The following is a 12326-nucleotide window of genomic DNA, read 5'->3' as shown; positions in this document are numbered from 1 at the left end:
GACTGAAAAGCCATAAGCTGAATGAAGTATGTACTTGACAAGTCATTTGTATCTTGAATATACACTGAGAAACTTGTAATTCATCAACAAAATGAAACAACTCACTTTTAAAATGGGCAAAGGACATGAAAAGACACTGCTCCAAGATCATACACAACTGCCAGGATGCACGTGAGACTGTGCTCAGCATCTCTGAGCAGGACAGAACGAGGATGGAGACCTCAGTCAATTCTCATCTCATGTGAATGGCTGATGTGAAAACCAGGAGCTGCGAGAACTCCCAGCTGGGTCCTGTGCATGTGTGGCTGTTAGCAGTAAACGGTGCAACTGCTGTGGAATCAGTAAGGCAGTGCCTCAAAAACCTTACACGTCTCACCGCCACGTGACTGAGCACCCTCCATGTACATCCAAAAGATCCACAAGCAGGTCTCGAAGAGATCCGTACCTTTAATCAGAGCAGGGCCTGCCACACTGCCAAGAGATGGAAGCAGCCCAACTGTCTACCAATGATTGGATAACTAAATGGGATGTATACACACACTGAAATACCATGCGCCTTGTAGCACGGAGAAAGTACTACAATATCTACAAACCCTGACAACATTGTACAAAATGAAATAAATCAGTTGCTTTTTTATACCAGTGTAAACAGTTGATCCCTTGGGCCTTCAAGATGGCTCAGGGGTAAACTGTTGGCGACCTAGCCTGATAAACTTAGTTTATCCTTGGACTCGACTGTGAAAGGAGAAAACCAGCTTTGGAAGGTGGCTCTCTGATCTCTACACATGCACACACACTCAATTATAGTCTCATATCCCCTACCCCTCCAAAATAAGCAGCTAACCTAAGTGGTAAATTATATATATTCTTTCTACAATAAGAGAGTGCCTATTTTATGAAGCCCAGCTGTGAAACTGTACTGCAGAGTCTGTTGTGACCTAGATCTGCGTTTATCTAAACAACAAGCGAGGAAGGAGCGCAGAAGCTGCGCCTAAGAGCTCCTCCAGGAAGGAGACATTTCTCCCACATACCTGAAAAGTCTAGCAAACAAAAAAGTTCTGAACACCTGGCAGCAGGGACTCTGACAATGACACAAAACAGATACCAAAGACTGTCAAACCTGCAGCAGAAGACGTCAGCTCAGGAGCTGGTGCTGTGCATGGCTGTAAAGCATTTACGACTATGCTTTGGGCTTTAACGTATTTTTTTACAACATTTTTTTCAGACACAAAGATACAACAGCTTTAATCTGATCCCGCGTTGAAGGCAGCTGACAGGAGGAACCAGGATAGGATCTCATGCATCTGTGAGCAACTGCTATCGTCCAAAGACAAGACAATGAAGGGCTGGACCTCCGAGGAAGAAGTGAGCAATGCAGTCAAGGGCAAAGCAGGCCAAGAAACAGCTATTTGACACCAACCTAAGATCTCTCAGGGGCAATTCTTAACTCCAATGTATAATGATAACCGAACTACAGTCACCTCAAATAAATTTATCTCATGTAGTACTTCCATAGTCTCTCCTAGATACAGGGAACTCAGGAGGCTGGGAGGGACTAAGAGAATGGCTCAAAAACATCATGTTCTCAAGGGCAGGCCTGTGTCTCAACCTAAGCCATGGATTCTTTTTTTTCTTTTTCTTTCTTTCTTTCTTTCTTTCTTTCTTTCTTTCTTTCTTTCTTTCTTTCTTTCTTTCCCTTCTTTTCTTTTTTTTAAACAAAAAGTTGCCTGAAGCTCTTATAGCCAAGCTTTTCCTGCATGGTGAGACAGTATTGACAGCTATCTCCCTCAGAGGACAGGCACTCGATCAGAACCAGGTCCCCAAAGCATCAACTTGACAGTGAAAGCATACACCTAACTAATCTAGGACTGTCACCTTCAGATGTTGCGGATGGGACAATGAATACATTTAACCCATCCAGGAAGGTCATCTTAGTTCAAATGCTAGTGGAATTCTACAGGACTAGCACCACTCAGAGTCAGGCATGGAGGTGCTCCCAGGACAAAGACCCGCCGCTGCCTGGTTCGAAGGGCACCTGCATACAATGAAGGCCTATGCCCAGCCTCCAAGAGTGAATTCCTGAGTGCTTTGGGGGAGCTAGAGCTACCCGATCCCCTAAATCTCGAGGTCTGAAACTTGAGTGCTTAGCTTTATCAACAAAGCCAAGGAAGAAGAACTTAGTGTCGGGGTTTGAATTTGGACCCAAACCCAGCTCTGCCAGTAGCAGTTAAGAACTTTGGGCTGCCTTTGATTAGCCTTACTAGAGTGTTTCATACGTAAAGTGAAAACCATAGCAATTCTGAGCTTGGATTGCTGGTGAGCGTGTAAAGGAACACTCCAAAGCATGCCTGATCGTGGCCCTGCTTCCCTCCTGGGCCCCACATCTGTGGATTATCTGTGATAATCACACCCACAGTCTGCAGGTGGTCACACTTTTTTGTTCTCCTTACCTGGTATTTGTTCCTGAGCTAGTGAGCTACTTAGCTTCCTTCATGTTTTGACATTGCCTTCATGAAACTTCATAAAACAGAAGTGAAATGTTCCACTGCCTATGGAGGGTGATGGGTCACACTTTGAGAACTATTCTGTTCACTGATAGGTTCTGGAACTTCTGACTTAGAATTAAAAAAAAAAAAAAACCGCATAAAATGCATTAGGGAGACTAAAGCCCACTTCAACTCTTACTATCAGGGAAAGCAAAGCCTAGAGAGCTAATCTCAGACTACCGCTGCAAGCCACAGACACCATGCTCACAGGGGAAACGGTAGTTAAACTTAACAGATTGCAGATTCTCAGGGGCCTGAAGAACAGGAAGGAAGTTGCCACAGGTTCTGTTGCTATGCAATCCAGATTATCTACCTGCCACAATGTCACTTGTTAAAGAACAATCAAAACAACGGACTAAATAACTTACAAGTTATTAAACATACAACACAGCGCCTGACACAGAGGAAGGAAAGCAATGAACATGAAAAGGAGAGTTCAGCAGTTCTACACGCCAGAGAAACCGTCGCAGCTGACAGAGAAGACAGGCATTCCTTTATACACAAATCAAAACTTTTCCAAGTCTGGTTCTCATGTCTGAAATTCCCACTTGTGAGAGGAGTGCTACAAATTCCACCTAGGCTAAACAGTGAGTTCCAGGCTGGCATGGGCTACAAAGCAAGACCCTGTTTTAAAACTAAAATGAGCCTGGTGGTGGTGGCTCACACCATTAGTCCCAGGACTCAGGGAGGCAGAGGTAGGTGCATCTCTGCTTTTGAGGCCAGTCTGTTCTACAGTGTGTTCCAGTACAGCCAGGGCTACACAGAGAAACCCTGTCTTGAAAAAACAAAACCAAAAGAAAAAAAGAAACGAAGAAGCATCTTAGTGTTCCTGTTATAGCCATCGGATGCCAATCTCACTCTCAGATTTTTGTAAACTATAAGATCGTGGCTTCTGACATTGTCATGGCTCCCATGCCCAGGATGCACCCACATCTGTACTGGATTTGTTAAGATTCAGGGTAGCAGATACTGTGGGATACTGAGCACCTGAGGAAGACATAAGAACTACGGAGCTAAGAGCCAAATGTGATTCAAGACACCAAAATAAAATACTAATGCCAACAAGCATGGAAATAAGAAATGACTCGCAGTACAAGCTTTCCAAATTTTGCCTAAATGTTCATGAAGCCACCAACTTACCCATTTCCATGTGGCTAACATCAGGAGACCTGTCACCTCTTCCCTAAACGCACTAATTTTTCCGTGAAGGGAGAGACATTTGCTGGTGCTGAGAGGGAGGTCTGGCTCGCGCTGCTCTCAGCCTCACACAGCGAAGTGCACCCATCAGCTCATGGCATGCCTCCATTGCTGTAATTTTCCCAAGTCAGTCTTGCTTGCTTGAATGGGAACCTTCAATATTAAAATGTAAGTGCTGAAGAATGCAATGAATGTTTTTCAGAGATGTTTTACCTATACATTAAGACTAATAATTTATAAATTTACATGAGAAACTATAAAGAAAATAAAGTGTATGAAGCACTTAGCAAAGTAGACAGTAAACCTTTTTAAAAGGGAAAAAGGAAAACTAGGAATTATATTTCAGTGTTCTGACACACAGGCTCACTGGGTGAGCTACAACTCTAATCTCCAGTTCAGAAATTGCTTTAGCTTGAAGGCTCAGGATACAGGTGAGAAGCACCCCTCTTGGTCCAGTTTCTCTCCTTTCTGTCCCACTGGCCCCAGTTATAACGCTTCTAGGCTCTTAATGGACTTTTCAGTTCCCTCTTTTGTTCCCTCTTTCCCTTTTTCTTCCTCAAATGCCCCCACCTCCAGTTTCTCTGTCTCAATGTATATAGCTCAGCCTGCTTTCAAAAACCACAAGTATCTTCCAAATGCTGCAGTGATAAGTATGCACACTTCTCACACAGTCTGGCTCACAGGGACTCTAATTTACACAGGATCATAATAGAGAGTCTGTCATACTGTCATGCTTATGTCTGTTTAAGATACCAACAACCTCCCCATTCCATTATTATTAACTAATATTAATGTACTATACCTGAGGGCATAAACAATGGACACATTATGTGACTATGACATTAGACATACTTTGGAATTAGGGTCTGGAGAGAGTGCTTACTGCTCCTGAGGAGTACCCAGGGTTGGTTCCTAGGCTTAAATCAGGTAACTCACAACCTCTTAAGATTCCAGATCTAATGCTCCCTGACCTCCGTGGGTAGTTGCAGGTACATGGTACGTATAAACTAATGAAGGCACACACACACAAAGGCACAATAGACAAATACATAAATAGGTACGCAAGTAGGTAGATACATAGATAGATGTAAAAAGACAGAAGTTTTTTTTTAAATATTGGAGATATTTGCTATAAGATCATGAGTAGTTAACCCTGAGCAAAAGCAATATAGATATATAACACACAGTATACATATGCTCCACACACATGCTCCATGCCAGCACACATTTATAGTTAGTCTCAGTTCTAAAACTGAATTCATATATTATTGTGATTAAATGCAAAGAATATGAAAATTCCTAGTGAATGCATCCATGTAATACAGTTTCCAGAAACTGAGGATCTTACCATGGCTTTGAAGCACAGAAAATGGCAACTTCACGGCAGTGAGGAGATTTAAATGTCTTTATAATTTGGATTGATTTCAAACAAACAAAGAAACAAACCCCAAAACCTGAGAACTAAAATACAAACACACTGAACCAATGACTTAAGGAGGCTGGAGTGAAGCAGGCTGACCCACCAGGTTCTTGGTCCTCCCCACAGTTTCTTGTCAATGCAAGTTTGACAAGATGAGAGACAGCTATCAGAAAGCAATTCTAACTGCATAACAGAAACAAACCCAATGAAGGCAGTCGTCCCTCTGGGGAACCTGTGACACACATGTTTAACAGCTCAGATAGTTCCTGGAAACTAAATATACAGATTGGATAATAGGATATGTAGGACCCTCATTAAAATGCCCAGAAGTGATGCTGCAGAAAAGAGCAAGTTTGTGCTCAGTTATCGTGAGAGAAGAGCCAGAGTAAGGCGTGCTTGCTTACATCGTGACTGTTCTGTGTGCCCTGTGAGTGCAGAAGAAAACCTAACTTGAGTCATTCTACTGAAAATGAAAAGAAAGTCACGCTGCATCAGACTCTGAGTAAACTGACCCATAGATAAAGGGACTCATGAAGACTCTTATTGGTTCCAAATATTGCACATTTCAACCAGAAAAAAAAGGGAGCTCTGGTTCTAACATATCAATACTTTAAAAGTCACACAGATGCTCATGCTACTGAGAGTCCCCTACTGTCAACTGAGCAGTAATTTCCAGAACATATGTTTAACAAGGAAGTTGCTGGTGATGCTTGCAGAAGCTGAGCCCCCCCCAACCTAACGAATCAAAGGTGCGGGCTCAGATGGTGGAGACTGAGAACCAGTCCCAATGATCACATACTTTTTAGGGACTATTTACAGGTTAGGAAAAGCAGCCTTCTGTGTGCTGCTCCTTCTGTGTGTGTGCTGCTCCTTCTGTGTGTGTGCTGCTCCTTCTGTGTGTGTGCTGCTCCTTCTGTGATTTCTTAGTGATACACTGCTTTTATCTACATCCAAAATGCTGATTTCTCAGCTTTAGACTTAATCAGAATACCCCCATTCTAATGTAAATACCTTTCTCCTTTCATCACAGCGAAGCCACAAATAATGCTAATAAATGCCCAGGAGATGCTCTTCTCAGTCATGACGCTGAAAGGCAAGCATGCTGCATGCACCAAGTGTTAAAGATTTGGGTGCAGAAACTACTAATGTATTCTTGACAGTCTGATAAAGTGCCTTATTTTCTAAAAACCCTCTAAGGCTGCCTCCAGCTGAAGGTGCTGTGAGGATCCCAGCATGCATCCACCTTGCTCATGCCCAAGAGCCCCTACTCTCTCACTTAAGAGAGACGCCTTAGCTTACTGCTGTTTAGATCATTAAATGACATGATATTCTGCACCAACATTAAAGCAGCATTTGACTGCATGTAGCAAGACCTGCAGCTCTCGCCAGCACAGAAGCCTTACCTGGGAAGCCCCCGTGGACCATGCTGCAGGGCTGCTCTCTTCAGGGTTGCTGCATTCCCGACAAGTAGATGCTGGAGGCAGCTCCACTCTCTCCACCGACTCTGTCCTCTCTTCCCACGACCTTGGGCCTATATTCTTTTCCCCTCAGATTTTATTCTTTTAAAGGGCAACCTGTCATTCTGTTCCTACCATGGGAAACAATCAATGAAGCTCATTTCAATCTCTCCCTCAAGCTAAGAGTCACATCTGCCAGTAGGTGAGAGCTGCCTGGAAGGTCTGCCGGCAAAAATCCCTGGTTCTCCAGTCAGATCCTCCGGTGCTGCAGGCTGCTGCTGGCTCTGACGCTCAGTCACCCTGCACACTTAGGGACTGCATGCACTTTCCTGTGCACACAGGAAAGACAGCTCTATTTCAGAGCAGGAGGCAATACAAACACAACTATTTATTTTGTGGCCAGCTTCAATTGATATCATGTTAACGACCCATTTTCCTGCTGAGAAGCAGTGCTTTGGGGAACAGCATCTTTCCCATGCAAATTAAAGGCAGCTACGGATTTAAGCCTGCCCCCCAGTTCAGAAGAGTCACCACCAACATTTCTCTTCCTTATTGCTTCCAGCACAAAATCAGGCTTGCCACAAAGCAATCAGTCCAAACTATAATGCCTTAGTTATGACTCACTAGTGTCTCTGACACTTTAAATACAAGTTAGCTTTGGGAGGAAAACTTAAATGAGAATGAAGGTAATTCATAGAAACCGTTTGTTTTTGTTTATTTTGTTTTTTTTTAAAAAAAAGCTAAACCCACTTCACCCACCCTACCTTGCCCAGCTCAGCTCAGTACACCTAACCCACACATGGCAAAGAACAAAGATGCCTGTCATTTACATTACAACCCAAATCTATCTATCACTTCAGTGTTGTCCAACCTTTCTGTATAAACTATAGATAAAATACTCATTACTGCTTCATAAGCCAAGTGGTGAAAGAGTCAAGAAAACACAAGACAATTTAAATGTAGCTTAAAGCTGCTCAACAATACCACTATAAAGTGTATATTTCTGCTAAATTCACCTGAACTACAGCAAGGGCTGAAGCTTAGAACACTTTCACAGTTCAAGAAAGCTAAAATAGGAAACCAGTATTACCAGCTTCTAATCATATAGCTAGGATATAAATGTTACTTATTTCACTTGGTTATAAATAGGAAAAGTCCATAAAAGGGTAATTAACTATGTAAGACATAAGGAAAATCACTCTATAAAACTAGAAAATTTAATCTTAACCAGTATTCTTATATTTTGTATTATCAAAAATAAAAAGTATTTATTTAGCAAAAGCTGGCAGGGGCTACTCATGCTGCGGCTATTCGCAGTGAGCATTCTCTAAGCTCCGCGCTTGGTCAGTAGCTACTGTTGACTACACTGACATCTACTGGTGAGGCAGAGATCAGCCTGCGTCCACACGGCACCAGGGGGCTATGGCTGCACAAGACCTCTGTCCTCTGTTCACCAAGGCAAGCACTGGGTGCAGAGCATGAGAGTGACACCTGGGTCTACCTTTGCTTCATCAGCACCCCATTTTGTGATTTGGGGCAAATTAGTGACTCTTGGTCTCAGGATTCTCAGCCAGAGAATTTGATCAACCTTGGGTGCGCTTTGCAACACTGAAATACCCCCTCATATCCCACCCCCTACAGAAGACAGCTGACTATCTTTCCCTTCTTTAGGGCAGCATGCTACTTGATTTCCACTCCTTTAATGGAGACCTGTTTACAACGTCAATGATCTCTTACATGCATAATACTTAATTCATTCCTTGTTATGATTTGAATATCTGTATTAAGTACAACTGTGCGTAACAAATGCAGAAATCAGTGATTTTAATACCTTTAAAGAGCTGTCGTGGTTTGAATGGTAAGCGCCCCCCACAGGGCTCAGGTATTGGTTCCCAGTTAGTGGTGCTGTCTGGGAAGGTTACAGAACCTTTGCTGGAGGAAGCCACGGCCTGAGAGCAGGTTTTGAGAGTTTATGGCCACACTGGACTTTCAGTTCACACTCTGTTCTCAGCTTTCTGGGACTGTCCCATGCTTCCCTTCTGGTTATCTGCTCTCTTCCTCTGGAACCAAAAGCCAAGCACACTCTTTCTTTCCCAAGTAGTTTTTGTTCATTACAATATATCAATTTTAGAACAAGCCTCAAAATTCCAGGAAGCCCGAGGGCAGTTCAGCCCAACCCCAGAACACTTCCTTGAGTAGGGTTATCCCTTCAAGTCCCAACCCAGGGCAACTGAGTCCCTATTTCTACTGAGTCTCCTGGACAGCTGGCAGCGTCTGGAGCCAAGGTCACGTGTGAAGTGGGTGGGAAGGCGCTGCTGCCATCTAACCACATGTAGCCCATGGAGACCTGAGGTATTGATAGGTATCTTCCCATACAGACAGCCCTATAACAAACAATCGCTCAGCCATGACAGTGGCACATGGCACAGCTCTACACAGAAGGAGCAACCACCCAGCAGAGCACTAGAAGGTAGAGTTCTCTATTCTCTTTTATCTTCCACAATTTCCAAACTTTCATTTACAAGTCAAAAGAATTTTAAGTTCTCATATTAACTAACAGTATATTTCACTCAGGTTACTTTCCTGGACTGCTTTAGTGACCCAAAGCCCAGGTGTCAGGCAAACGCGCAGCCACTGGCTATCCCAGCTGTTTTACACTCCTGACGGCAGTGCCCCCGTGCTTTCTAGCTTTTCTATCATTAGGAAATGTATAACCTTTTCTAAGTGGACAATACTGACAAGGTGTGTGTGTGTGTGTGTGTGTGTACATGCATAATTCATATATATGCCTGCATATGGTAGCCAAAAGAATTTTAGATTTAAAATCGTTGAGACGGACAACTGCATCATCTGTAACGACTCTGTCTGTCCTTATGTTTTGGGAGGAGCGTGGGACCCGAGCTCTCTGTTCTGCTAGCTCCCTAGAATGGGGTGCCAGTAAACGCCCCTATAGTCTTCCAAACCTGACACAGGTTTTGTTTGTCTGAGACAAGTTTTCATCCCTGCATGAAAACATAGAAGAATTTCCTGCTAAACGATTGTTAAACACCAAAAGTGCATGCACTTGGTTTTATATATGCACATTAAGAGCTTTTGAAGACATCTGATGTGGGGCAACTAACTGCTGATAAGCAACCTTTGGGGAACAGTTTAACAAAGGCATGTCGAGTATTAAATGCAGAGGCAGCGGCTGTACAGCTCTTACAGAGAATACACTGAGCTCACGCTATAAAGGTCAACAGTGTATTTGAGTTCCAGTGCACTAAGTTTTTATCAGTTTTTGCTTCTACACTTATAAAATACTTGAACTCTCAGTAACAGTTTTGTTAATAAACTTCATTTTCCATAAGCCCAGCACTCAAGAGGCTGAGACATGAGAATCATGAGTTCAAGATCGGCCTGACCTACATAATAAGACTATTTCAGCAAAACAGAGCAAATCAAAAATGAAACAACAAAACACAAACAGGAATTGAGGCACAACATGAGGCTGTAATGTCTGATAAGCTAGGCTGTATAACCTGCATAAACCAGGTCACCGTGGGAGGTTGTCAGTGTGCTTCACAACTGAAGCCAGTGCTGGGTAAGTACCCAAGTAAAAAACGCACAACTGGTGCCAAGTAGAGACTAGAGAAGCCACATAAACACCTTATAGCCCATAACTAACCCAGGAAAAGGCAAAATCAAGATGAAAATGCAAACCACAAAGACAATTCTATCCTGGAATTATCATATCAGGAAAGGGAAGAAGTCCCACCAGTGTAGGACGGGGCTGCGTTTATCGCTCTGTTCTTCCCTGAAAGCTAGGTAACAAGAAGCAACCCAAGAGCAGTTCATTGTGGATTTCTAGCAGCGAGGCTGGCCATGCCAACCAGCAGCTGGGGCGAGGTGGGGGTGAGCAAGCACCAGCACGGAAAAGAGTCAGGCTGCTGGGCGAGATGCTACTGCACTGCAGGGCTTTACCCAGAGACAAAGGGAACAGGGACTGTGGGGGGAGAGAGTTACCTTTTCTCAGAGCTGAGAGCCCTAGTTGGTTATCAAATAACTAAAGGTGAGCCCTGAAACTGTATTCATACAAGCAACACTAAATGGATTCAGAAGGTTATATTCATGCCTGCATATATATGTAACAGTAACAATAAAAAGGAGGTGATTTTGAGAGGGAAAGAAGGCAATGAAGGGAAGGAATGATGTAATTATATCATAATCTTTAAAAGTGAAAGGGAGCACACAGACACTGGACAGATGCTGAAGCCAGCAGGAAAGGGCCCCTGTGCAGCAGCACAGCCCTCAGCCAGCCCTACTGTGTCCCACTGGGATCAGAGACCCGCTGTCACGCATCTCTCCACTACTGAAACTCAATGCACCCACCAAAAAAATAGGTTCTGTAGCCACCCACCTCCTGGAATTTAAGAGAGTTTAGTAAAGGCAGATATTAATCTAACAGTTCCACTGAAAGCTATACTATGCTAAGTGCTATAAAACAGAAAGTAAGACATGGTTTTTAGCCCATATTACTGGGCTAAGGAATCAGGTGCAGCTTCCAAAGGTGACAAGGAGTGAAACAAGAGGTCTAACAGCCTTCAAAGTCTTCTGAATATCAAATGGGAATGATTCGAAGCTCTAAGAAGAAATACGCTACCTACTCTGTACTCAATAAATCTTGGCCTGTTAGCATGTTACTGTAACTATGTTCACTGGCTAGTTTTATGTCAACCTGACACAAGCTAGGGAACCTCAATTGAGAACATGTCTCCATAAGATTTGGCTGCATTTTCTTACTTAGTGAGGGAGGCCCCAGCCCGTTGTGGGTATTACCAACCCTGGCCTGGTGGTCCTGGGGTGGTAATACCCACACTGGGCAAGCCACAGAGACCACGCCAGTCAGCAGCACCCCTCCATGGCCTTTACAGCAGCTTTTGCTTCCAGGTTCCCACCCTGCATGACTTCCCACCCTCACTGCTTTTGATGAACTGTTAGAACTGAGAGTGAAATAACTCCTTTTCTCCCCAAGTTCCTTTGGTTGTGGTGTTCCATCACAGCAACAGTAACCCTCACTACGACACAATGGGATGGAGAATGAGGGCAGGGAATAAAAATGCATCTGTATTACTTGTCATGAGGGAAATAATAAACACCAGTTTCAGGTCAGGGAGGGGAGATGGGAGACAGTAGGGGCTTAAACCAAAACTGAGACTAGAAACTACAGGGTAAGCCTTGGGCAGGGCTCAGCATTTCATTTTGTTGCAAGAATTTAAAAGGCCTGTGGGGAAATCTAGGACATCTTTCACACGACCAAAAGCAAATCTGAGTGGGAGACAGAGAGGTGAAGGCTAGAAACAGACCCCGATGTCACCATGGAATCAGTAAACAATCCAAGCCCTTGGTACTTCTGGAACCCTGACAAAGCATGGGTTTCAGTCTTGGTACCTAAGGCTGTCCCACACTGTTCTAGTTTGCTTTCTGGTGACCTGATTGCAGACCTTTAAAGCTAAGTGAAAAAACCAATTTCCTCTTAAAAGTTGACTTTCCCTAGCATTTTCTCACCAGGATGGACAGCTGACTGACACAGTTAAGATGTTGCTGCATGGCACGGTCTCAGTGTTTTTCAACTCTCTGAAGACTGCATGAGACATGCATGCCTAGGTCCTTGTCCCAAGGATCCTATCTTAGGCTCTGAACCATTCTACTTAACATGGTCTCATA

The 12326-nt window shown here is 43.7% G+C and overlaps 1 protein-coding gene across 5 annotated transcripts in view; it reads right to left on the bottom strand.

The window, feature by feature from the left end:
- Patj (PATJ crumbs cell polarity complex component) overlaps nt 1-12326 on the bottom strand; it is a 312739-nt gene that overhangs the window by 160176 nt on the left and 140237 nt on the right. The window contains exon 1 of one of the 5 annotated variants that reach the window (XM_021200050.1): nt 6567-6940. The exons of 3 other annotated variants lie outside the window; for them this stretch is intronic. In XM_021200050.1, the coding sequence (XP_021055709.1) occupies nt 6567-6588 (22 nt within the window). In that variant the 5' untranslated portion in view covers nt 6589-6940. Of the gene's footprint in view, nt 1-3686; nt 3875-6566; nt 6941-12326 lie in introns of those variants that run through there. One more of the 5 variants, XM_029539758.1, reaches the window with a different exon arrangement.

This window comes from Mus pahari, chromosome 6 (assembly GCF_900095145.1).
Source record: "Mus pahari chromosome 6, PAHARI_EIJ_v1.1, whole genome shotgun sequence".
Classification (NCBI taxonomy): Eukaryota; Metazoa; Chordata; class Mammalia; order Rodentia; family Muridae; genus Mus; species Mus pahari.
This window is presented reverse-complemented; position numbering and strand designations above follow the sequence as displayed.